This window comes from Rhopalosiphum maidis, chromosome 3 (genome assembly GCF_003676215.2).
Source record: "Rhopalosiphum maidis isolate BTI-1 chromosome 3, ASM367621v3, whole genome shotgun sequence".
NCBI classification, from domain to species: Eukaryota; Metazoa; Arthropoda; class Insecta; order Hemiptera; family Aphididae; genus Rhopalosiphum; species Rhopalosiphum maidis.
The window spans coordinates 29,224,471-29,251,290 of NC_040879.1; the positions used below are offsets into that span (position 1 = coordinate 29,224,471).

A 26,820-nucleotide genomic window follows, 5' to 3' on the forward strand; every position below is an offset into this window, starting at 1 on the left:
TGAAGAATATAATATTCAAAAACAGCACTTAATTTAGTTCGAATTTGTCAAAAAATCTCTTTTTTCTTTTATAGTAAATGTTAAATTTGTTAAAATATTATGTTCGAATATTTTTACTTTTAATGTAATTGTTTTTTTTATAATTTAATACATATCATTTTGACGATCTGTGATGTCTATTATCCATAATACGTTTAAACAAAGATTTTTAAACTCACATTCTACTAACTTTTACACAACCATAATGTTATACTCATTCTGGAATTCTGTATATGTTTGGAAGTACACTAGCTATGTGAGTAATAGTAGTAAGATAAATATAGACAATTGTTTATGATCAATATCTACGATATAAGCTGAGACACGTATATTGTTATCATTGAGATATGATGGATTTAGGTTCAGGGGTTTTCAACAAATATCTAAAATAATTTAATAATTTTTTTTAGCAGAAATCAAAATATAATCCTTGGTAAAAAAGTAAGCATATGGCTTCTATACATTGTCAGATAATTTTATTGCAAAATGTGTTCTTAGTATTTTGTAATATAGTAAACTTAAAAAAAAAATGTATACAAATTTTTGTTTAGTAACTAATAGAGTATTGAAACTAGGAAGCAAGGAGCAAATATAAAAACTCATTTTTCATCAAACCACTCATGTAACTATAATATAACTTGTATTTTTTTCTCATATGAATTAATTTAATAACAATATTTTTTTAAGTATTTTTCAAAAAAAAAAAATAATTGTATACGCTTTTTTAATTTATTAAATAATTTATTATAAACATTAAACACACACAACAAGTTGAATAAGTATTATTATTCTTTCTGATATTGTTACAAGACATCTTAATTATACGAAAAACTCAAACAATAAAATGAAATCATTTTTAATGATTACGTATCCCATTTTAATAATAATTTTCTATTTATGTCGAATAATAATCTTTATTTGATTGGTCCCGGAAATTTTATCATGAATTTGAAACGTTAATTAAACTTTAAAATGTCAACTAATGAATTGATTTAAAATTAATTTTTGGCTTGTATTTGTATGAAATTTCAGATAAAAAGTAATAATAATATTATATTTACTTAAATCGAATTATGTTCCTTGTGAAATAATTTTCATCAACCCATAGTTACGAGTGAAAAGTAGTTTTTCTTTAACATGTTTCGCAATCAGAGTAATTTGAGCTACAAGACTTCCATTTTACTGGGTTTCAATCACGGTCATTCTTTCAGTGGCCTTTTAGCCTCATACGAGCTTATTCTCTCTGTTAGTGATACAAACATTTTGCTCCCTAGAGACACAGGTAATGTGTCCGACAGCGATGCATTACTAGGGGATATATAAAAGACTTAAAGTACGGCATTCTTTTTCCCTCGAAAATATTTGTATTCTTTAAACAAACAAAAAAAAATCTAACTCTTTATTTTGCCCCATTACACTCAACTCATACTATCTTTATTCTGTCAAAATATTAATATGGCCAGTTGAAATTAAACTTGTTTCGCCCCTTTTGAATACATTAATCCGGGATATTCCGCAAACATATTTTAAACGAAAATAGTTATACCTAATCGTATGCGATTTATGACAAAAACATTAAATATTCAGTAATACATTGATAACAAAACAAATAAAAATAAATACAATTGTGTTTATATCTTAAATTTTTGATTAAATGATTATTATGCATGCTATTATAATTTTACTAGTTTAATATACCATTTTTATAATGAACAATACACTTCACATAGATAACATTGAAATATAAGACATAGCTCTAAAAATTATGTTAGTTATAATACTTTGTTCATTTTTGCAAACACCCCAAAACATGTTATTATTATAGAACTGTAAAAATATTACAATCAAGAGTATTTAAAACAGTATTTTCAACGTGGTCAATTAAAATGTATTGAATTAATTTTAAAAATCTTTTAGTTGATATTTTTTTTCAAATATGAAATAAGTTATTTCTATTTAAAAATAAAGATGAATAAAAAGTACGAAAAAAAATGAAGTAAATAATATACTGAAGAAAAATAATTATTAATATTCCCCCTTTCCACTTGCTGTATTTATAGTGAACAGTGAACACATTTTAAAACAAATTAACAGATAATTATTATTCTGAAAATAAGTTATTGAGTATTAAATTTGTCGATGGGATGTTTTAATTATTTTTATTTTATAAATTGTATTAGTTATAAAAAAGCAACATCAACAATTAGAATTAAGAATATGAGCCTAAAATATAATACTTTTATGTCATGGATTCATAGAAAAAATAAACATTTATTGAAAAATGATTTATTTTTTTTTTGATTTATTGATGTAAAATAAAAATTTGAGTTTTTTTATTATTGATTAAATCGAAGTCTTAAATCTTAAATTATATCTATAATGACATAATTAAATTTTGTTTTATAGTTTATGATTGAAGTATTTAAAAAAAATTTGAAAAATAGTTATCATATTATGAACGATGTGTATGACAATGATATTGTAACATTTGTAGAAAATTATTATATTTAATTTTTAAATTCATTTTATTTCATTCCTAATAATATGTATTGTTTTAAAATATTTTTTTTATGTTACATTCAGTTGACTTATTTTTATAGACTAACTTAACACATTTTAAACACTCAAGAAACTGAAAATTATTTAGCAACTGATATTTAATTAGGTTGCTATAAGTATATTTATAGAGCTATGTCTCCCGATTTGGATTAAAATTAAAAAGTTAAAATTTAACTAATTTTCTATAACGTTCGTATTATAAGCTAACTAACTAATATTCGCTTAAAAACGACATCCAAAATACATTTTTGTAATCATGTATATTATCATTACAGTGAAAATAATTTATTATCTAATAACATCCATAGAATATATTTTTCTAACATTTAGATAATGTTTAAAAACAATAATTTAAGGTGAATACTTGATAGTATGATATTAAACAGATAGGTACTATTGTTTAAATATGAATATAAACTTAAAGAAAACAATAGATGAGTTAGCCAGATTAATTATTCTACAAATATTTAACAAAGCATCGAATCATAATTTACTTAATTTAGGTATGTATTGTTCTATATTTTTTAAACCTCAACTCAATTGCCATATAATATAATTGAACATAAAATATATGGATAACGGATAGACATACAGATTATAATATCTTCGCTGAGTTGTCCAAAATTTGTTTATAACCTTAATTTGTATCATTGAATCATTGACAAATAAAGAGTAACGAGACAACAGAATATTAAGGTTCACTACTTAATGAATTAATTCGTTGTACGAGCAACGAGTAAATATTATAAACTTAATGAATAGAATACATTGAAACATGCAAATATTTTTAAAAAACGAATCTCGGGCGACAGACGGCATAATTATATTGTAGTGGGTGTTAGCCGATTTTCGGACCAATAAACCATATTGTTGTTAACCAGAAATACATAATTGAACATATTAATATCATGTGAGTTCCCGGGATGTTATATTCAATATATTGTATGTAATTGATTTAGGTACGCGTGGTTTGCGGTAGGACGTGTGTCAGTGTTGAAGGAAACATGAAATCAAAATGCCACCGCGTTGTAATAATAATATTATTCGGGTTAGCGCACACGTCTAAAAACAGCGAAAAACAAAGATCGGAATATTTTCCAATTTTCTAAAATCTACTAACGCGGTTTTTTTTCATGGGGGGGGGGGGGTCAATATTTTATTTTGTACGAGCAATCGTGAAATTACCGTATACCGAGTAAATACTGCAATAATTCGTACGCGTAATAATTCTTGTTTGTCTGTCGCCCGTTTGCGCGAAAATTATTAATCAAATATTATATTAATATGTTATTATCGTTACGAGACTGACGTCGGATTATTATCAACAGTGACAGCGCGTTCAACGGATAGATATAAGTAGACACGTTATAGACAGATGAAGGATTATATTATAATATTATAGAGAGACACCGAGAGAGAGTGAGAGAGAGAGAGAGATAAAAAGAAGCAAAAACTGTTTAGTCTTTGAAATCGAGGAGTGCGATGTATATATGTAATATAGCGTTATGACATGTTTGTTTTTTATTATATTGAGACACGTTTAATTTTGCTTTTCAGCGCCGTCATTCTTTTCCTCGTTCAAGCGTTTCCTGGTCGCGAAACCGCGGACCCTGGCCTGTATCTTGACGGCTGCTTGGACTAGCGCTTCCGCTTCGGCCGCGTCGTCCGGTGCGGACACCTCGTTCTGGTCCGTCGGTGCAGTCAGAGTGATGGTGGTCGGAATCCTCACCGGAAGTCCGACGTCGACGCCGCCGCCGCTGCCACCGCTACTACCGCCGCCGCCGTTGTCTTTGTCGTCGCGCTCGAAAACCTCGTCGTCGCCCGTCTGCAGCTGATCGTCGTCGTCGTCGTCGTCCACGTAAACACCAACTGCGCCGACAACACGACCGCCGTCGATACTGCCGACGACAACGCTACGGTCATCACCACCACCAACCCCATCGACTGCACCGTCGCCGCCATCACCATCACCCCCGTCGACGACTACACCGCCGACGCTGTTCTCACCGCTGCCGACGCCGGAAGTCGGCCCGTCGCCGTCGTCGTCACTGCCGTCGTCGCCGTCCCCTCGCCCGTCGGCGGCGCCGCGCGGCTCGCTTCCGTACTCTTTGAGCGGCGCGTAGATGACGGACACGACCGACTTTTGGTCGTCGTCTGACCAACACTGACTGTCGTCCGTGGTCGCGATGGCCGCGGACGGGGCCGCGTTCTTTAAGGACTGCCTGACCCGGTAGCCCCGGAAACCAGCTTGGATCTTGACCGCGGCTGCGTTCACAGCCTCCACATACTTCCGGGCACGGAATCCACGATATACCGCCTGAATGGTGGTAGCCGCACGCTCATTAGCGCCGGCTACTGCTTCTACATTGATCGCCGACGAATCTACAGATCCGTCGGACGATCCGCCGTTTGCCGTCGATTTCATGACGGCGTCGACGATGTCGGTTTCGTTCGTATCGTTGTCTGCCTTTCCGTTGTCTGCAAGATCAAACATTAACATATTTATTATTACGATTGGCATATTGATTTGTTATTATTAAATCGAGTGAAAAAAGTTACGGGACGTTTTGTCGTGTCGTTTCGGAGTCACGATTAAATGATATTAGTATAATGTGCAGTACAACCGCATCACTGCCGTTAGGTCCACTACAACTAAAACACCGAAGCGAAGGGGTTAAATATTTGTCCAAATAGTCGTGCACGCCTTTATGTTTGACCGGATAAAGGATTTCACTCTGTGGTTTAGCAGCTGTGTACACGAACAGACGACGTGAGCCGTTATAGAGAATATCGAGTACACAACATTATAATATTATAGTCATCGCAGAATATTATATTTTGAAAACGGCCTACGGCTTATACTCGACGTATTATTCGTAAGTAACAAAATATTGATAGGCACTATATGTAAATGTATTGAATTATCGTCGTACTAGAGCGACACAGAGTTACGGAATCGACAGATTTACGGAGTAACACTGTATAATTTAATTTTTAAAATAATTGTAAATTAAATGTGTAGATAGGAGTCTACGATTTATTTTCAGAAAATACAAAATATGCTCTTCTTTTTTAGGACTAACGAATTTAATTTATAAATTGGCCTAATCAATACCAATAACGCATAGAAAAATATGTAACTCGTACACCTTCTGAGCCCTAATTATAGTTTTTTTTTTATTAAGAGGACGCTATACCCGCATGTGTTGTCTCTGTCTTATACACGCGTAACATAGTTAAAAACCTTTTTGCGCAGGACAATTTTTAATCCCTCGATATTTATATCAAAATTACCAACGTTTTAAATCGCATTGAGAAGAATTTTACCTGTGGTGTAGTGTTTTAATTTTTTTTGATAACATGAATGCAATTAAAGTTATCGGTTTGAGAACTTTAGGTTTTTTCCATTTAATTATTAAAAACTATTGGTTACCACTATCAAAAAAATTTAAACGCTACAACACAGGTAAAGTTCTTCTCAATGCGATTTAAAATTTTGGTGATTTTGATATAAATATCGAGGTAGTAAAATTGTGCCGCGCAAAACAGTTTTTAACTATGTCCATTATCATTAGGAAGGAAATAATAATAATAATATTATAATTAGCATTGATTAGTAAGCAAATATATGCATGCAGATTATAAAGAATCGTTAAGCCCATTTAAGGTAATTGCACAAAAACAAATAAAACGCAATGTTTTAATCAAAAATATAAATATAGATAAAATATAAATTAGTTTGTGACGAAATGGAGCACTTAACACCGATTTCAAGCAACTTAAAATCAAACCTTATAACTATGTTTCATATTATTTATTTCGTCCATATAAAATATGGCGACAACATATAATACCTCCAACTAAAAAATATTCATACCTTTTATCGAATCAAACGTGGACGCTTCCACAATGCTCTTAAATAATAAAATAAATCATATCTATACATAATTAATAATATTTAAAAAAAGATACCAAAATTAATTATTATCATTTTATTGTTTTTTTATTATCATAGTTATATGAATTCTAATAATTTATTTTTAATGTTAATAAATGTATTTATAATGTAAATTATCACCAATTTTAGATGCGGTTTAATCAGAAAACATTTAAATTATTTAAGTTCAATAAAAAATGTCTTTAATCTGAGGTATTTATGTATTTAATTACAAAAATTCAGCCACCATTATTCATTCTATACCTGTAAAATGGAGAGAAATTAAAACATTCGATACACGGTTTATGCAAAAGATGTACCTAATACACATTAATATGATTATAGTATTACTTAAATGTTTTTTTTTTTTTAATATTGTTGCATATTGTTATAATGTTTGTTAAAAACACACACTACCAAGTGGTTTTTATATCTCTTTCTAAGACTCAAGACCAAGACAGTTTATAAAATTTTTTTTTTTAAACTATTGAAAACATATTTTTATTTTGAAATTAATAATTATCAGTTTTATAATGTGTGATTAATGATTATATTTTAAATTTAAAGTAAAAAAAATGTATTGACTGTATTAGTACAAAAACGATATGAATATTCGCTACCATGATACTATGCGCCATCTACTGTTAAAACGATCAAATAACAAATACAATATTCAACATCATATCTGATAATTTTGTTTGAATAATATGTACTTAATAATTTATTAGGAATAGAAACTTTATTTTATTTTTAAAGGATTTTATGTTTATCATGTTTAAGAAGTTTCGTGTTCAATAATATTCCAAATGCATTCATAAATGTGTAATATACTTATATGGTTTGAATGTATGCATACTTGGTAATTTTTCAATACTAAATATAAACAACAAGTATGTCAATTTATGTAACTTATAGCATGAATTTACTTGTCCGTCATAAAGAAAAAACAAGAAATTATTAAATCAAAATTTGATAAATTGACTAATTTTTGATTTTGGAAAATAAACAGAAACCTAAGTTCTATTGTTTATTGCTATTTCTTAAGTAAATCAATAATTATAAATAAAAATAACATTTCTTGCATTTTAATTTTTAAATTGTAAATATTATTAATACTAAAATGTATGTATATTTTAAAATTATTATTCTTATAAATATTGAAAAAAAAATAGAGCTATCTCTTATACGTTTCTTTTGTAATATTACATTTTTGTAGAGATTTAAATGAAAACGAATATTAAATTAACAAAAATTGCAATAACTTTGAAATTATAATAATCAATATTTGTATGATACAAATTAAAATGCTTTCATTTTCGGTATATTCTATTTACATGAACAAATATGAAGTAGCTTTTCGCACTGGTACTTAAAGTTAAGAGTTATTTTACTGGATGGCGCTAATGGTTTCAAATGTACTCGAATGTTGTGGTTTGCACGCGTATTTTTAAATCATAAAATATTAAAATAATTCAATTATTATTAAATATTACTGTCTATGGCTCTCTGGTGAAATAATCTTTTTACAAAAAAATGTATGACTGATAAATATATTTTATTTTAAAATGACGGTTTATGTTTATATCATTAAACATTATAACATGTGTTCAAGAATTAAAGAAATATAAATAGGTACTGCTAAGAGCGTTATATTCTTGTTTATATCATTTTACTACGTAATAATATATATATATATGCATGTAAAGAATTTATTTATTTTTTTACATCTCGACATTTTTTAAACTCATATGAATTACTCAATCTATAAGCATACGCAGGATTGCAGGAATAACAACATGCCTAAGGAATAAAATAACTAGAACAAAATAAAATATTTGATTTTTATAAAACGAATAGTGTCATAAAGTTATTTATAAGCTATTTGAAATAACTGCTAAAAAGTATTATAATATAATATATTTTAAATCTGTTGTAATATTACTTATATGAAGAAATAGTTGGTTCTGGAAGTCTGACATACTATTCAGATTAATTACCTACATATTAATATACAGACTAACAGTATCATATTATGTTTTTAAGATTTAAACTTAATATCAAATAAAGATGGCGTAAATTAAGAGAGGTCCAATGAAAAAAAAAAACATAAAAAACATATTATATTATATGGCTTTATAATGTTTATTTTAAAAGTGATATTCCCATCAACTATCAAGTATAACCCAATTTATTTATTTTAATTTTGTTACAATAATAAGTATACTTCTCTATGAATACGTGATTACTCGAATGAATACTACACAATAGTCATTGTTAATCCTACGTTGTCAAATTTATAATTATACAATTTTTGAAATAACGTAATTAAATAAAACATTTTATTCCTGACAATGATACTTATCATAGTTGACTATCAGAATATATTTTTTTTTATGTCTTAATTATATATTTGGATTGATTGAAATCTGAATACCTACATACATATTAAATCATGGTCAAAGCAATATCGTTATGGGTACTTTGACTGAGAATGCGTTTTTATCATTGTTTCAACTTGGATTTTCATTAATAGGTAATAAATGATATTAATACATGCTAAGTGAATACTTTGAAATTGGTTGTTGAACATTTTGTGAAAGCTTACTGAACCGTTTATTGTCCTATAGATTTGTTTTATAAATGGTATTAAATTGTAAGATCAGGAAAATTTGTCTACAACACACTAAATTAAATTAAAGGTACATGTGAAATCGTAATCTACCTCACAAAAAAGTTAAATGATAAATATTTCTTTATTATTGTTAAATAATAATGATCATAATGAATTTATAAAAAGCTCATGAATGTCTAAACTAACCATATTAAACTTTTTTTTTGAAAAAGGTCACATAAACATTTTTAGAATACTACGTGGGACTACAAGTCAGAATTAACATAAAGGGCAAGATTTGAAAAAAAAATAAATGTATAGGTTTTTTGATAATTTCTTACAAAACAATTAAATATTTGTTTAAATTAATGTAATTTTTGATATCGAAATAAACATCTTTTTTATTTACATTTTAGAATCAATTTAATGAGTTCATTTTGGGCTACATAAAAAAAAAAATTGGAGAGCCGGAAGTTAAGTATAGATTTAACCGATAAATTTTTCAATCTTTACACATTTATAGTAAGTTGGTATATACATTTATTATCTAGATTTAAATAAATATAAGTTTAATAATTTCTGTTTATTTTGGAATTAATAACAAATATAATATTTTGATAGGCAATAAAATAATTATTTCTTTTTTAAGAACAAAAATTTAATTTGTATTTGTAATATTATTAACAAAGTTAACAATAAATTATTAAATGGTTTTTTTTTAAAAGGACAAATAAACGTTTAAAATGTGAATATTTTTGTTACAAATAATGTGCGTATTGTAGTATGCGCACTAAATAAAAATCATTCAAGTGTATTTGTCTTAATATATTTATTTAAAAAATCTAATATATCTAATTTTTTATTGGTTTCTCGAAATGAAGGTAAATTTCAAAATTAATCTCAATTATAATAATATGTATTACAAAAAATATATAATATAATATTACGTATTCATAAATAAATAAATTAAAGATATTCAACCAGTATTTCAATTTTACACATTATTAGTTTTAAGCCCACACTTTTATTTCTGTCGTAATAATAAAAAATGAGAAATAATTTTTTTATAATATTATTAAATTTCTTTTTTTCCACTAAAAACGTTTTTTATAAGTTTTCAGCTATGTATAGTCAACGATAATATAAGTTAAATAATGAATAAACTTGAAGCATATTATTTTCATTAAAACATTATCGTGTCGATGTGTTCAAATTTAAGTTTTATTAAAAAATTGTTAAAAATGAGTTACGCTGTAACTTAATAAATTGTAAGAGGTAGTGCAAATGTGTATAATGCATGTTATAATTTTTATCGTAGCTATATTTTCATATTATTTTACAAGTGGTTAATGATTGTGCAGTTTACTATATAGGTCCGAGTTAAAGCTTAAAGTTCAAATAGTTACTCTAGGCATCATGCGTGTTGGGAGTCAGAAGAATTGTTTTGGGTATTTCATGAAAATCAACGAACATCGATTGGTCTTTTTAACTCGGCAAGCGTAGCTGTAGCATAGCTTTTGAGTTATGAGCATTACGCGCGTGTCCCGCCGTTGTGCGCGTTATTGTCCTCGTCCTTTTAAGCAGTTCGTTTGCGTATCTCAGGAAAAAAAATACACCATCTCTAACACAAACGACCACGTACATTTCCTGCGTAGGGATAGGAATGCACAAATCTCATTAAGTTCACACCCGTTTCAAACACTTTTGTGATAGTCCATGTCTTCAGCGCCGAAGATAAAAAATTAATAATAAAAAACGACGATAACGAAATATTAATTATACGGCCATAACGATAAAGTCTGAGTGCGCACGCCTATGGAAAACAGTGAGAGGCAAAATGAATAATAACACTGCGTACGAGTAAAAAAAAAAAAAAAATAAAAACAGAGGAATAACAGAGGAAAAACGAGGGAAATGTATGATATGAATAATGGAAGTTTGCGTAATACCGGGAAGAAATAATAATAATAATAATAATAATATTATATTATTATGTCCAATGTCTCGGGAACTATAATATACTACTACGCGAAACTCCTACGTCAATTTCAGCCATATATACGCGGCCGAGGTATTAGGATAATCCTTAAGCTTACGTTAAAACGCGTTTGACGTTATTATACAGTGTACGTAATATAATTTATTATTGACATGTGTGTGTGTGTGTGCAGTACAATATGCGATGCACAATAATAATATATCCTTCGGGGGGGGGGGGGGCGATAGTCATCGTTTTATTGGGTCTCGATTTCCGGGAACGTAATCGAAAACAACAAAATTATTACGTCGGCCGCGTGTGCGTGTGAGACTGTGCGAGACGTGTAAAAATCCGTTGAAGTGCACCACGCGACACCCGCGTTGGCTGACATCGCAGCTTATAATATTATCATACCTTTTACCTTACCGAAAACGGGAGACAACCATTCGAACGCGTTAGTCGAAATAATAATAATAATAATAATTAATATTCGCGAAAACGCCGGCACGACTAAAATAAAAGGCGTGCGCCGAGCACGTAAAATTATGCATAATAATAATAATAATGCGATGATGGTCGTGGGTACAGGTGAAAACAATGCTCGATCCCTGAAACATCGCCTGCCGTTTCGTAAACTAATTTTGTCCGTTTACCGTCGCGCGCCATCGTCGTCGTTGTCATTTACTCCGTGTCTTAAATTATAAAAAAAAAATAGGGCGATGATTCGCTATACCTACCGACCGTTTATTCGACAAAAATCACACACTACCTCTTGCGGAAAAATCTAAAAACCGCACGTGTTTTCAGAGATCTTCATTATTTTTCATTCTAGCTAATCTCACTTTTCACCATTGCTTTATCGTCATTAAAAAAATGTCTGGACTCGATTATCCTGTTTATCGTCGATTGTACATTGCGATCCGCCGTTATGGCGAATAACGAAAATCGCATAATCTTCACGGAATGGATATTGTGTAAACTTAATATTTTTTTCTTATTATATTGTTATTATTATTATTATTATACTGTGTTAAACGTGTTTAATATTATTTTGGCAAATATCAGATTATTTTATGAAAATATTCGCGCGACAAAGATTAAATGTGTTTATTAAATGCGTGACGACATTACATAATAATCGTGTATGAATCGTGTCCAAAGCGTGTAGTCAGTAGTTACATTTATAACGTTTTTTTATTATTTCAACAACAGTAATTAATTTTACCATAATTCAATGAGTGACTAAACAATTCCATCGATACGCGATACAAGATGAATACCTCTTAAAATATGAAAGCTAATTATTGTTGTAATTATGCATATTTGTTTTATTATAATATATTGAATTTGATGTTTGCGTTGTTGTTCAAATTTTAAATAGTTAATAAAGCTGAGACATGGATTATAAGTTTATAACAATAGCTGAAGTGTAAAGCGTTCTTGTAAATTAAGATATTGAACCATTAAGTATGCATAATTATTTCAAGTTTCATAATTGTCTTTTATAAAGCCGAAAGTAAAAAGAATTCATTACATGCATTTCCGTATACTTTAAATTTTGGATTAAAAATTACTTGGAATTTAAAACTTCTTAGTTCAGAACAAATACACAATTTTGTGCTATCATCATTGACGTGGTACATGAGAAAATTGAATGATGTTTTATTAGTAATTAAATGTTAATTTAAATTAACATTGGACGAAATACAAATTTATTTTTGTATAACATAAAACGTTAACGAGCGACTTATGTATACAAGACAGTGATGCTAAAGGTGTGTGGTAATAATAATTCATTCAACAAACTTTAAGCTCAGAATTAAATAATAATTATTTTTCATTAAATAAACATCACTAAATAGAAAGTGGCTAATAAAAAACTAATTAATATTTTATAATTATTCAACTAGTCATAAACTGATATAAGACTTATAAAACATCTAGGTTGATTTATTGAATAGTTATAATAGAATAATAATATTCATTTATTTTTTCTGACGTTTCCTTAATTTAATTTTAATGAAAATTTATTGATCCAAATGTTGATCATAATATTTTATTAACGATCATTGCTTGTAATTATTGAATGTCAATTTATTTAAAGCCATGAATAATTTTCTGACCTTCGTGGATGATAAGTTGCAAATTTCATGAATTTTATCAAATCAATTTCTTATCCAAGTATCGAAAACGGAGTTATGTCTTGTATTGTATAATAATTGTGATTTTAGTGCTAACGCCTAACGATATATTTTTTAATGTTTATATAATGTGTGTTTGATAATTTGATGCTCTGTACTAATAAGTATAATAAAAATACACACTTATACAATATAACGTGACGCAGTCGGTAATGAAATATTAAATATTGATCAGATAAATCAAGATGGCATTGGAATTTAATGGACCCAATAATCTGTATTTTGAAGTTAGTTTATATGAATATTTTATGTAGGTATTCAGATAAAAAACAAAAATATGTTTAAAATTATTATTGGATTTTATGGGTCATAATGGTTTGACGCTGTATAGCATAATCAAGAAGACTGGAAAATAATTGATTGACATAATATTAAAATCATATTATTTTAAAAGAATATTGTATTTCGAAAATAAATTAAATTATTGAAAATTTAAACTTCTTTAGTCGTAAACAATTTTATGAATTGTAAACTAATCTTAAAAACTAACTAAAGGTAACTTGTGCAACTTTAGTAAAGTAAAAGATAAAATATTGAGAACACAAAGAGTGTTAGAGGTATTTGTTAAAGAAATTCATTCAAGAATCAAGATTATTAAGAGATAATGTAGCGTTGAAAAGAGTGGTACAGCATCTATTGTCAATCAGTTGAAAGTGCAGAAAGCAATAGACGGACACTAACTTGAATCGATGAATGAAATAAAACAGTCCATGAAGTTGGATACAAAAATGGAGAACTAAATTTCGGGATCAAAATAACTCACGGGAACAAAATGAACCAAACGAAAAACAATTGAAAGATAGTAATTAAAATAATTATTGACTGAATAGAACAAATAATGTGTTTGATAATTTGACAAAATTGTAATAAACGTAGTTTAAAATATGTGTAAACAAATGTCTAGCATATGGTATATTTTGTAAGAATTGTAATGGGTATCATTATTTTGTCGAAATGTGTAAGAATAAAAAACAGTTTATTGATAAAAATGCAATTGAAAAACACGAGAAATTAGAGTCGATAACAGAAAAGTTAGAGTATGTTTTCTGTGAAATTCGTTCATAAGTTATTTTCTATTAAAATTAAATGGTATAAAACATTTAATGCATAATTTCTTGTAAAAACATACATTTTAAGATAGATAGTGGAGCTGAAATAAATGCATTATTAGAAGAAGGCTGTACAAATCTTGCTTTAAAAAAATAAATTAGATATGGAAAAATAATATTGGCAAAGTATAGGTGAGTTTAAAATAAAATCTTTAGGATAAATGAAATCATTATTGATATTAGGTGATTATAGAAGAAATAATAACAATAATAATAAAAATATGTTATTTTTTTTAGGGCCACATTTTCGTTAGATTGAACAGACTTATTAAGGTACAAAAAATGATTAAGGAAAGATAAAAATAAAATTATTATGATCTATTGTACAATAATGAATATAATTAATATTATTTGTATTTGTATTTTTTTTTTTTGGGGGGGAGGGGCTGAAAAAATATTAGCACAACTCAAGTATAATATAACTGATTGTAGTTAATGACCGTAGTGATCTATTTTTCGTATCTATTCTTATTTTATTATTAAAAATATATTTGTTCAATTAATTATTTTATTCATTGAAATCGTATTGAGTAGCTAATTGGCTCAATAATAATGTATGAAATAGGTTTTAAAATTCGTCTTTTAATATATTCTATAATTAAACAGATCGAATATAATAAGTCTGTTTATTTTCCACACTATAAATTTGACGATGAAATAAAAATATTTTGTGGTAGGTCACTGAAGATACTAGTCCATTTGAAATGAATGGGCAACGGAACGGGTAATTCACATGGCCAAGAGATAAAAAAAAAAACACAAAATAAAGCGATAGCCTTCATCGTGGTTCTTAAATATCTATTGATACTAGTTGGAACTTGGAAGATAAAATAATTTTGACTGCATATATTACGTAGGTACCTTATAGAAATCAATTAAAATTGTACAAGAGAGACTTTAATACATTTTGCACTTTTAGTTTATAAAATATCACTTACTTTAATTTTTCGTATAATATTTAATCTGTAATCGATAATACAGACTTTATATACTTTTTATTTTATAATGTAATTAATTATAACTACATAAACTTAATTTTTTTCTTATTTAAGTTATGAATTAATTAAAAATAAATAATGTTTTGGAGATTGAGGTTCATGATTAATAAATAATAATACTAAGCAATCCCCTGAAATAATTATTTTATTTTATTTGTCATTAATATAGAAGCATTTCGAAGGGATCACAAAACTATTCAATAAAAAGTAAATATCATATTATGATACGAATATATTGTTATGTAGGTGTCGGCATATATTATTTATTATATAGTGTAAACAAAAAGTAATTATAATTAGACCGTTGCCATTTTATGAAAATTGATTGTATAATATCTTCATACTAATTGTATTTTATTTTTTTTTCAAGCTAAATTAATGAACTGCATTGTTTGTGTATACCGAGTTCTGCGAATCAATGTATGTTAAAAAACATTGCATTTTATTCAATAAACCATACTGAAGTATCGTTAAATAACGTGAATAGGTTCGTGATACAAATAAACTAACTTAACAAAATGTTTTGAAAATTATATGATGTCTATGTTATGATCGGTGCATATTTCCAGTTTCAAATAATACTATGAATGATAACGAAAATGCTAAGTATATGTGTGTGCTGTAAATATTACCATGTATATTATAAATCAATCAAATAGTTTTTAAAAAAAAGAATCCAATGTTCATATTTGTTATTGTTTTAATTGATTACGAAGGCAAAGTTCAATTAGTAAGTCAAATTTTTAAACTTTCAACGTAGGCACATTACAATTTTTAACACTTTACTGCCCAGGATTAAAATAGTTTTACTCGATTAGTTTATAGTTTTCATTACTCGTTAAAATTAACCATCTATAGTAGTCGATGAACAACTTTAATGTACTATAGTGTACTACATATACTGTTATTATTTGATTAATGAAACATGTTGAACACAACAATGTGGGGGCTTGCCAAGACGTGATGAAGCCAGATTTAACTTAAGCTCGGTACACTGGTGACTAGCAAAATCAGTAGATTTTCATAAATCCAATTATTGAGTTTGTAACCATTGTAATTAGTTGCAATGGTGGCAGAAATATCGATTTTAAGGGGTGGTGGATTGTTTGAGACTAATTATTTATAGGGGTAATTTTACTAACTGAATTTGGTGGTTGCTCCCGGCGGCTATACAATTAATAACGACGAATTTATAGATCCACCTTCCAAACACCACGTTATCGAGTTAAAGTGAAACTTTAACACACTTTCAATACATTTGTAAAATCGTTGTACTTATTTTTTTATATAAATTGTATACCTTCCTTTGTTTTTCTATGCTCAGTCACTCTTTGTAATGTATAATATATATTATATATTAATGTATACCGTAGTTTTATTATTTATTTCATTCCCAGAGTAATGAAATACATTAGATAATTAGTTGATGTGATGGTTTTAAATGTGCGATATTATGGTTTTAGTTATTTTTAGTTAATATAACCATAATCGTACATGGCTTTATTTTTAATTAAAAATATCAACCAACATAGAGCCGACATAAACTAATAAAACGCCAACAACAAGTGCATGAAATACTGTGATCAACGTTGTAAAAAAAAAAAAAAAAACAGAACGATACGTTCTGTGTACTAAATATTTAAATATAGGTAATTAATAATAATATACAAAACGAGATGATATTTACATGATTTAGTTTTTCTATATTGCTTAACTATATTACAAGCACATCTGTCATTTATAAATACCTACCACGTCACAATTGTAAATATCAATAGATTCTGATAACTCGACGTTCAGCAAATTTTAATTAATATAGGGTATATTGAAATGTATTGTTAGTGAAAATGCCGCTCTTACATGAGTATTTTAGTATTAAATGCCAAGACTTAAATTAAAAATTAATTATGAATTGCTTTTGATGAAATTGGATTAATTTGTATATATTGTTATGTTAAAAAAGTGTTATTATACAACTGTGCATACAAACAAAACGAGATCGGTTATTGTTTTGCGTCTTTTAATTTTGTCTTTATACGAGGAAAATGCGATTAATGTGCTATTTATATATTTAATGTAAAAGGTCATATCCATTTTAAGTTTATGAGTAAAAGGACTGGACAGCTATTGCTGGACGTGGCGGCCGGAAAGTTCTGTAAAACACGCGAAGCCGATATAATAATATATATATATATATGCACTCCACGAGTCGGTGACGGTCTCTCAAATATATTATTATATTCCCATGCGAAATAATTCAAAGGGAGAAACACTCGAGTCACTGGCTGGATAAATATTTAATATTAATAATGATCTTTTAAAACGCAGCAAAGCTAATTAAATATTTATTTAAGCCTCTCGTTGATAGCGCCCGCTGGTGATGGTTTTTTTTTTACTTTTCACTCGGAGGGTCAACACGAGAATACTTTCGGTCTATTTATTTATATTTCAAGAAAGAAAGAAAAAAACAGAAAGCCAATTTTTAAAGACCACCGCAGGAGGGCCGTCGGGTAAGGCAACGCGTATTATTTTTCAAACCTCGGCCCAACTGTCCGGTCCTTTTTTTGCCATCACCTTCCACATTTAATCCACATTCACATAAATTTACCACCGCGTTAGTGTACTAATAATTATATATTTTAATAATATGCTCTTACCGCAATCGGTTTCTATAAGTTATTAGTTTTGTTACGAAAAATAAGATATCGTGGGCGCTCATTAACGTGCTCCCCGTGAATACAAAATATCGTTACTTGATAGTCTAGGGCCGGTCTGGAAGTCGGGCGTTTGGTGTCCGGCACGATGTATGTCCGCGCAAGGAGAAGACAACGTCGGGAACGATCAGCTCCGTCCAATGGAAGACTCCAATTGGTCGTGTGGCACATATATGTATATATATATATATATATATATATAAACACACGCTAAGTGTGTAAGTGTTGGTGTGTTTGTGTGCGTGCGTGCGAGTAGACTGGACTGTGGTCTCGCGCTAAAACAACTCGGCATATTATGTGCCCGACGACGACAATATTATACAATCGTAATGCGACGACAAACGATCAATTGACTCTAGACGCGAGCCGGGTCAATAGTTTTTAAAAAGGATCAATTTAAAATCGCGCGCTATGTAGAAGACGAAAAAAAAATTTGAAATGATTGGTCAGACGCACGCAATGTGTGAACGGGGGGGGGGGGAAACATAAACAATGTAATGATGAGAAGGAAATTTAATGGAACGTAAACACGCTGGAGACGAGCTTTGAAGAGATGTTTAGTTCGTCTGTCCGTGATGCGGTGGCGCGCTAAACGTGCACGTGTAAAACACCGAAGACACACATACGTGCACGCGCAGTGTGCCAAAAACGATGACGAGCGATATCGATGAACGACTAAAATGAAATTTAATAAAAACAACACTCATAAGACGTATGTGTGTGAGTGTGTGTGTGTGTGTGTTTGAGCTTTTTAGATTTGCCATTTAGAGTGAAGTCAAATGCGATCGTACGACTTTACTGCGTATACCACGGTACTGGTTATAGAAACCTCTGGCTGCCCAAACCGACTTCGCTCGTGTACAACACAGTATCTCTTTATATTTTACTAAAATCAAATCAATGCGTTTTGACACATAACGTAGGCTGCTAGGTTTAAAATTACACGTTTGTCGTTATTGTCATCATTGTATTCCCTTACTCTGGTACACGATGATTCGATTTAAATTTCCATTTACTTTCCACGTTTTAAGTCAACACTTATATCTTTCTAACGATTGTCACAGAAAATTACAGTTATAAAAATACCTATACCTTTAAGGGTATACTAATTATAATATAAATTCAGAACGAATTCAAAGCGAAAAATTACGAAAATGTTCAAATAGTCTTAAGTACAAACCGTTATAATTTATTATATATATATATACATCATACAGCTAATTGGTGTTTATATAGTATTAATTATAATAATGATAAATTTGATTATCGACCGTCGTAATTACGTTTGCAGATCAAATTAATGTATTTACTTGGTATCTTTATTCGCCGTGATATATCATAATGTTAAAATATTATATTCACACAATGTGTGATTATATTGTATTGGAAAATATGTTGAACTGATTCTAAGTGTATATATCTATAAAAAAATATATTTATTTTATTTTTGTTTCTATCTCCAAATCACATAAATCAAACAGATAAAACGGGGCGTGTGGTTTTTATTCTTCATAATTTATTAGATAATGGATCTTTACACGTTCCGTATAGGCCAGAAACCATATCGATCGAATGTCAGCCTTTCCGTATACTCAAATATATTCACCCATTTTAGTAATGCCATATTTCTTTAGTGTAGAACGTATAGAAATATAAATGCATAGTTTCACATTTTATGTCGTGGCTGCATTTTAGTATGACTTTGCAGGCACATATTTTTGTCACGTCAAATTATATTCTTTATGTCTATGCGGCTATGAAACGCACCTTATTATGATAGTTTTTACTTGAATAAGTTTAAAAAAAAATCTCGATTTCAGAAAAATCGTAAAAATTAAGTAAAAATCAAAATGAACGTGTTATACTGAGCTCCGTCGAAATAAAGGGCCGTACACTTGATATTAAATGCACATAAAAACACTCATACCCATAGTTATAAATAACGACGTAAATTTAAATAATATTAATCCGTTCCGTCTGTTATTATAATGTTAACATCATAATATGAGAACATCCAAATGATTAAAATAATATAAATTAAAAATTCAGTAGGTGTTTAATATATTAATATACATAAATATGTGTATATATATGCGGTAGAGATGCAGCATTTGGGTCGTAAAAAAATAAATTGTAATAAATTAATATGAAACATATAAATTCAATATTCATAGAACTATAAAATATGTATTTATCAATCTTAAATAGTCTTGATTATTATAATTTTAAAACATTTATCAGTAGTCACTTCCGAAGAATTTAAAATCTTTACATTTAATTTAATATGATCACCATTTAATGCACCATAAATTGAAAATATAAATAAAATAATAAAATAATGTCTTAAAAATATTAATATCAATTATTAAAAAAAAATAAATATTATATGACCCATTTCCAAAATAAGTGATTTTTAGTTATTTAATGTATTGTTATATGTATAGTTTTATTTTAGTTCACTGTTGTAAAATAAATCTACAAGATTATCGATTTTTATTAAATTATAATGTACCTACACAGTTTAATTTGAATAATGCATTTGGCCGATAAAAAAAATGAACAATGTTTTACTATATTTTTACATTAAAAAAATATGTTACCTACAAAAACATTAATTTAGTTCAATTTTATTATTTTTCTCTGATGCATACTGCAAAATCCTTATTGTTTTTGTTTAAGCTCGCTAAAAAATATTTTCATACGTAACAAACGTGGAAGTATTATTTATATGTGCATAATATTGCAATGATAATAATAATAGTGTTGAGATATCACAATAAAAAAATTACTGTGGTGTATACATTTTAACATCTGATATACTAATTGGGAAATTTTCCACGGGTCCTCGATTAAAATTTAAATAAGTAATAATAGCAAATTCTTTAAAATATATAAACATATGACATAACAGTTGGCGCCATAAAAATATACAATCATACATTTAGACGAAATATTAAAAAATATATGAATGATGCAACATTTTAAAGAGAATATATTATTCATTAATTCTTTTATTTTTTTTAAAAAAATATTTATTACTGATTGTGCTACTATATATTTAGCCCTGTCAGTATAAAAAATCATATTAACTCGATTGTTATTGATTGTCGTGAGCTAGGATCGATAATTTTGATAATTTTTTAACGTTGTTGACGTTTCGGTTGTATCTATAACAGATCAATCACTAACTACCAAATATCACTAATGAATAAAAGCATTCAACATTGAAGTACATATCTAATAGCAAACTAATACGGAAGTAAAAATAAGCAATATAACTTTATATGGCGTCTTTTGGATTTATAACTGGTGGTGTTCACAGAATAGCTCCGCCTTGAAATTTATAAAACCTATGTATAATCTGTTAATAATCTTATCAACTATTATCCTGGACCTAATTATATATTTTTTGGTGTTTAAAATGTATACAAAATATCTGATATCCTGGGATAAGTCATTAACGGCTTAATATTTTATATCTAACACTGTACGTATACCGGTAACGTTTGTATTAAATCACTTTTATCGGAAAAACGCTATATTAATTTTCTTATTAGAATTAATAATTTGTGATAAGTTCAGGTTTGAAGTTAAATAATATTTATAACTTCTAATTACTTTAAATAAATATCATACTGCACTGGATATTCTAATAGTATTTACCAGTCTGCTCAAAATTACGTTCAATGTCCCAAAGTTCTTTTGTTTTCGAAAAACTGACGAAAATGGTATACGAGCATTTATTGGCTTTCTAGATTGTTTTTATATCATTCAAAATATTGACTTGAGACAGCTGAAAATACCATTTTCGATGCTCTTCTTCTATTCATTCTTAGATTTATGCTAAAATTTATTTTTTATTCAATCTTTCTCTCTGGTATTCTCAAAAGCTTACATGTATACTATTCCTGAAATAAAAGCGGCTAAGAATAAATTTAAATTATCTTATAACATACCTACTTTATTACCATCTCTTTTTTATTATTAAGAGCTCAATGCGAATTTAAATCAAATAATGTTATTGGAAACATACACGGTATATTTAACTATCACTTACAATAACGTCCATTATTTCTAGAAATTTGTTAAGAACAATCCGTGTAAACAATAATTCTATAGTAAATTTTCTTCTATGGTAAACCTTCTCCCAACAGTCGATATGTCTTTGCTGATTAATTTTTGTCTGCATATCACTGTTACCTACACAATATTGACTGACACGAACAATCGAATGTGTTTATATTTACATTTTTCTAACGACAATAAATGTCACATTTAGTTTTACTTTTAAAGTAGTGTGAGATGTATGTACTTGATTATCCATGATTCGAGATAATAGTAGTAGGATGTAAAAATTAATTAATCTATTATCCGAGTTATAAATGATCATTATATCTACCACGAACATTATTAATTACAAAAAACATACTGTTTTCCGTATACTCTAGTAGCATGTGGTTTTCCACATAGCAACGTGTGGATTTTTGTGTATTATAGTCTGTGGAACCTCTAATTTATCAAATTGATTATTTATAAAAGCTTTAATCCTGTGAAATAATTATTCAAATAAATAGTTAAACGTTAAAGCCGCAAATTCTATTACTCTTGTAAATAAATATATGCTATATTTTTTGAATATAAAAGTATCTTTTTTTAGAATACAATCATACGCTAATTATAATGCAAATCATATAAAACATGGCAAGGATAATCTAAATAAAAATTAAAAAAAAAAAATGAACTAGAAAACATTCCATAAATAATATAATTTAAAAACACAAAACAAATAACAGATTTTTAATTGTCTACGTTCCTCTACTATAGTTAACTACTCTAAAAAAATAAGTATGTATAACATCTATCATATAATTTCACAAAATTTTTTATTTTTTTATACTAATATTTTCTTTTTTTGTTAATTGCTACATTTTTCTTTGCAGAACCGTATACCTACCAGCTTCTGACGTATTATCTTCGTCGTCTGAGGGTAAGCCAGTAGCTCTCATTTCCTCGTCAGAAATATCTAGTTTGTCTGTCTCTGAATCCATCTGATCCATTTCTGTTGGTGGATCCGGTAAATCAAAAGAATATCCGCCAGGTGCTATAGTCCGCTCTTCTTCCGCTTCAGAAAGCGTCGGAGGTGGTGGCCATTCTTGACCTGTTGAACCCTGTAACACGCTCTGTTATATTATTGGTAACAAGGACAAAATGATTAAAACACATATTATACAGTGTTCAAATATTACGTATATAATACATAATAATATGCTCAATAATATTATATTTTCAAATTAAATAGAAAATACACTTTTTAATAAAAATAAATATATAACTGAATAATTGCCAAGGATATTTATAATATTCGTAATTCCATTTATTTATATAATTTTGAATAAAGAAATAAGCACATATACTGTAGATTAATAAAGCGTTATAATAGAATGTGAATGACGTGTAGAAACATTTTAACACTGTTTATAGTTAAGTTATGTAATGTGTGACTCGAAAAACGTTATTTGACATTTTTATTCAATTAACTACACGATACTTCTGATTAACGTTGAATAGCACAGGTAAGTAATAATAAGTATCATATTATTATTATTATCATAGTTTTTGTTTTAGAAATATAATTCATAAAAGCTAAAATCTAAAATTCACAAAACATATTTTATCACATAATACATAATAAAAAATAAAAATAAATTTTAATATGTTCTTTCAATTAATTCTGTGTACATATTTTCACATAATGTTGATTGATAAGTGATAACAATTTCTTTGTTCAACTTCAATTACAAAATACAATTTTAAATTTAATTTAATAACTTTGAATAATAGCATACGACCATCAATCAGTTGTATCTTACAATATTTTATTTTTACCTAACCGTATTCAAGTATATATTAATATACAGTTATTGTGATTGATCATTTTTTTCATGGAATATTTTTTATCTGTAAAGAAATATTATAATTTAGTACTCTTATCCTAAAAATACGGTAATATTAAAAACATTTTAATATTTAGTATTTTTAAACATTTAATTTGATTTTAGTCTATTTTTACTTTATAAGTTTTTAAACGTTCTAGAGGCTTATTGTATAACAGTAATTTTATTAATGGATCAATGTATTATGAGTAATACCACGATAAAGGTTAAATGACTTGACTCTGGTAGTTCAATCATCCTTTAGTGACGTGTGCCTTATGGTGAATATTTCTGGTAATGAAGCATAAATGGTCTTAAAGTGCCAAATAATTTAACACCAACGGTTAAATATAGCTATATTATAGTGAATTTTATTTGAAACTACTATTATATCTGCTTAATTTATGTCCTTAAATGTTTTACTTAATAAATTATGAAACTTCATTTTTACCAAATCATATACAATTTTTATTTTAAAATTAATTCCTATTTTCTTTTGTTTATTATTTGACACTCGGCAAATATAAATATATAATATTTTCTGTATTGTAGTAATATATTGATATTTAAGTTTTGAATAAATTATTAATTTTTTTCAATTATTTTATGACCATGATTACTTTTGATGACTAAATAAAAATGTAATTGATTTTAGATTCAAAATAGAGCGTTGAATATTTTAATGGTTATAATTTATGTATTTGTTAATATATTTTAGCATAAGTTATCCTCATTCAGAACCAATTAAAATTTAATTTTCAAATTTTAAATTTTAATTTGGATCTCACTGGTATTTTTAAAAATAATTATAGGAACAAAATGAGAGTGCAGTAGGTCACCTTGATTTGCAGTATATAAGTGTCAAGTATATCTCGTCATTAAGTAAGTTACTATATTGGACGTTTTAAATTTAAATTTAATAATTTATTATTGCATATACATATTTTTCACAATTTTGATGAATTTTACAAAATCTGAACTACAAATATTAGTATAAATAAAATATTTATTGGAAAAGCAAATTAATTTTGCATAATTATTTAAATTTATTTGACATTGAATGTTTATATTTTCATTTTTATTATATAATAAATTAATAAATTATCAAAATGTTTTTAACTCATTTTATGCATGCTATTTATAGGTATTCCAAATTTCCAATTTCCATTTTTTTTTTTTTTTTTTTTTTTTTTTTTTAATGTCATTAAAAATTATTTATACAAATAAATATATACAATAATTATATCAGCCTACCATAATATAAATACAAAAATAAATTATTTTGATACCTACCTATGTGTATCAAAAAAACATACCATGAAATATAGTTTATAATTTATTCTGACGGGCCACCTCCGCTCAGAATCGTTTTTCGTATACAATGACATATTATTGAATTAAAATTTAACACGCCCATAATAGCAACTCACTTGACACTTAATTGTATTGCAAAACGTACCCACTTCCCTACCTTTATTTCGTTATTTTAAAAAGTATTGAAAATATTCCATGAAGAACAGTTATTTAATTTAATACAAAAAAATATCACCAAAGTTGACCAATGTGGCCACACCATTTTATTCTATTATATAACAATTATATTGTGTATATACATTTTTTAAAAAACACATAATTTTAAAATCAAAATATTCAACGTTCTGCATAGAAAATAAAAGGAATTTTATATAAAAACAATTTTTATTTTTTATAAAGTTATAAAATTAATAACGTTAAATAATAGGCACTTGTATTGTTCTTAAAGTTTATGTATCATATCTAAATTTTATGAACATGACGTAGTTTTAACATTTATTTGGTCTTCTTGAACTTCTTAAATTTATTAAAATGTTATATATCCTATTAATATATTTTTTAAGTTAACAGACAATGCGTAAATTATGCTTAATCCAAAAATCGAACGACTCCTATCGTCTTACAAAAAAGTTAAAAATCAAAATTGAATTATGGGCAAATGGTACACGGCTACTTGACAAGACAATATTTTCAATATATCTAGACTGTTTTCAAGCTATTTATAGGCGATTTCAATTTTATTTTGTAAAATTTTTTAGTTATGTTATTCAAACCAAAAAGTAAGAAAGTATAATAATTACCTACTAGTTTTACAATATATATCATTCTAAACATACCGAAAAAACACAATTTTTATATTTATAAATATTTGATGTTTAAATTTTTATGAAATTTTATTGTTGTAGGTGCAAATTTTAATTTAGCCTCTACGGTTTTAATTAATTTATAGTAATTCATTCAATAGTTTATGTATTTGAAACATACCACTACTACGTATTACTTATTACATTATAATTGCTATAACTAGTTTGATATACCGTATTCAGTATTAACCAAATTAATAGCTATTAATAATATTAATTTATTATAAAACAAGCTTAGAAATAGAGGCTGTTGACATCCGATATCCACTGATAATATTTTTTATGTAATATATATGCAAATGAAAATAATTTAACGTTTTAATATTGAATTCAAATTTAACACATCCATTACAGTTATTCAATGATGAGCAATCAAAATAATAATTTAACGATTCAATTCAACGTATTATATGGTTTTTAGTCATCTTAGTTTTCACTAAATTGTCATTTTTATTAATCGAAATTACCGATGAGTAACTTGAGTAGGTCTCTACTAATTTTATAAGAAAAACTAAATCGTTATATACAAATGTAAGTAAGCAAAGTCATAACAATTAATTTATA

The 26,820-nt window shown here is 27.5% G+C and overlaps 1 protein-coding gene across 2 annotated transcripts in view; it reads right to left on the minus strand.

Moving 5' to 3' along the window:
- Positions 1-2,712: 2,712 nt before the first annotated feature.
- LOC113558469 (cell wall protein IFF6) overlaps positions 2,713-26,820 on the minus strand; it is a 131,258-nt gene continuing 107,150 nt past the window's right edge. For both annotated transcript variants that reach the window (XM_026963928.1, XM_026963929.1), the window contains exons 4-5: positions 23,101-23,314; positions 2,713-5,076 (exon numbers count right to left, since the gene is read on the minus strand). In XM_026963928.1, coding sequence (XP_026819729.1) covers positions 4,139-5,076; positions 23,101-23,314 — 1,152 coding nt within the window. In that variant the 3' untranslated portion in view covers positions 2,713-4,138. The remainder of the gene's footprint in view (positions 5,077-23,100; positions 23,315-26,820) is intronic.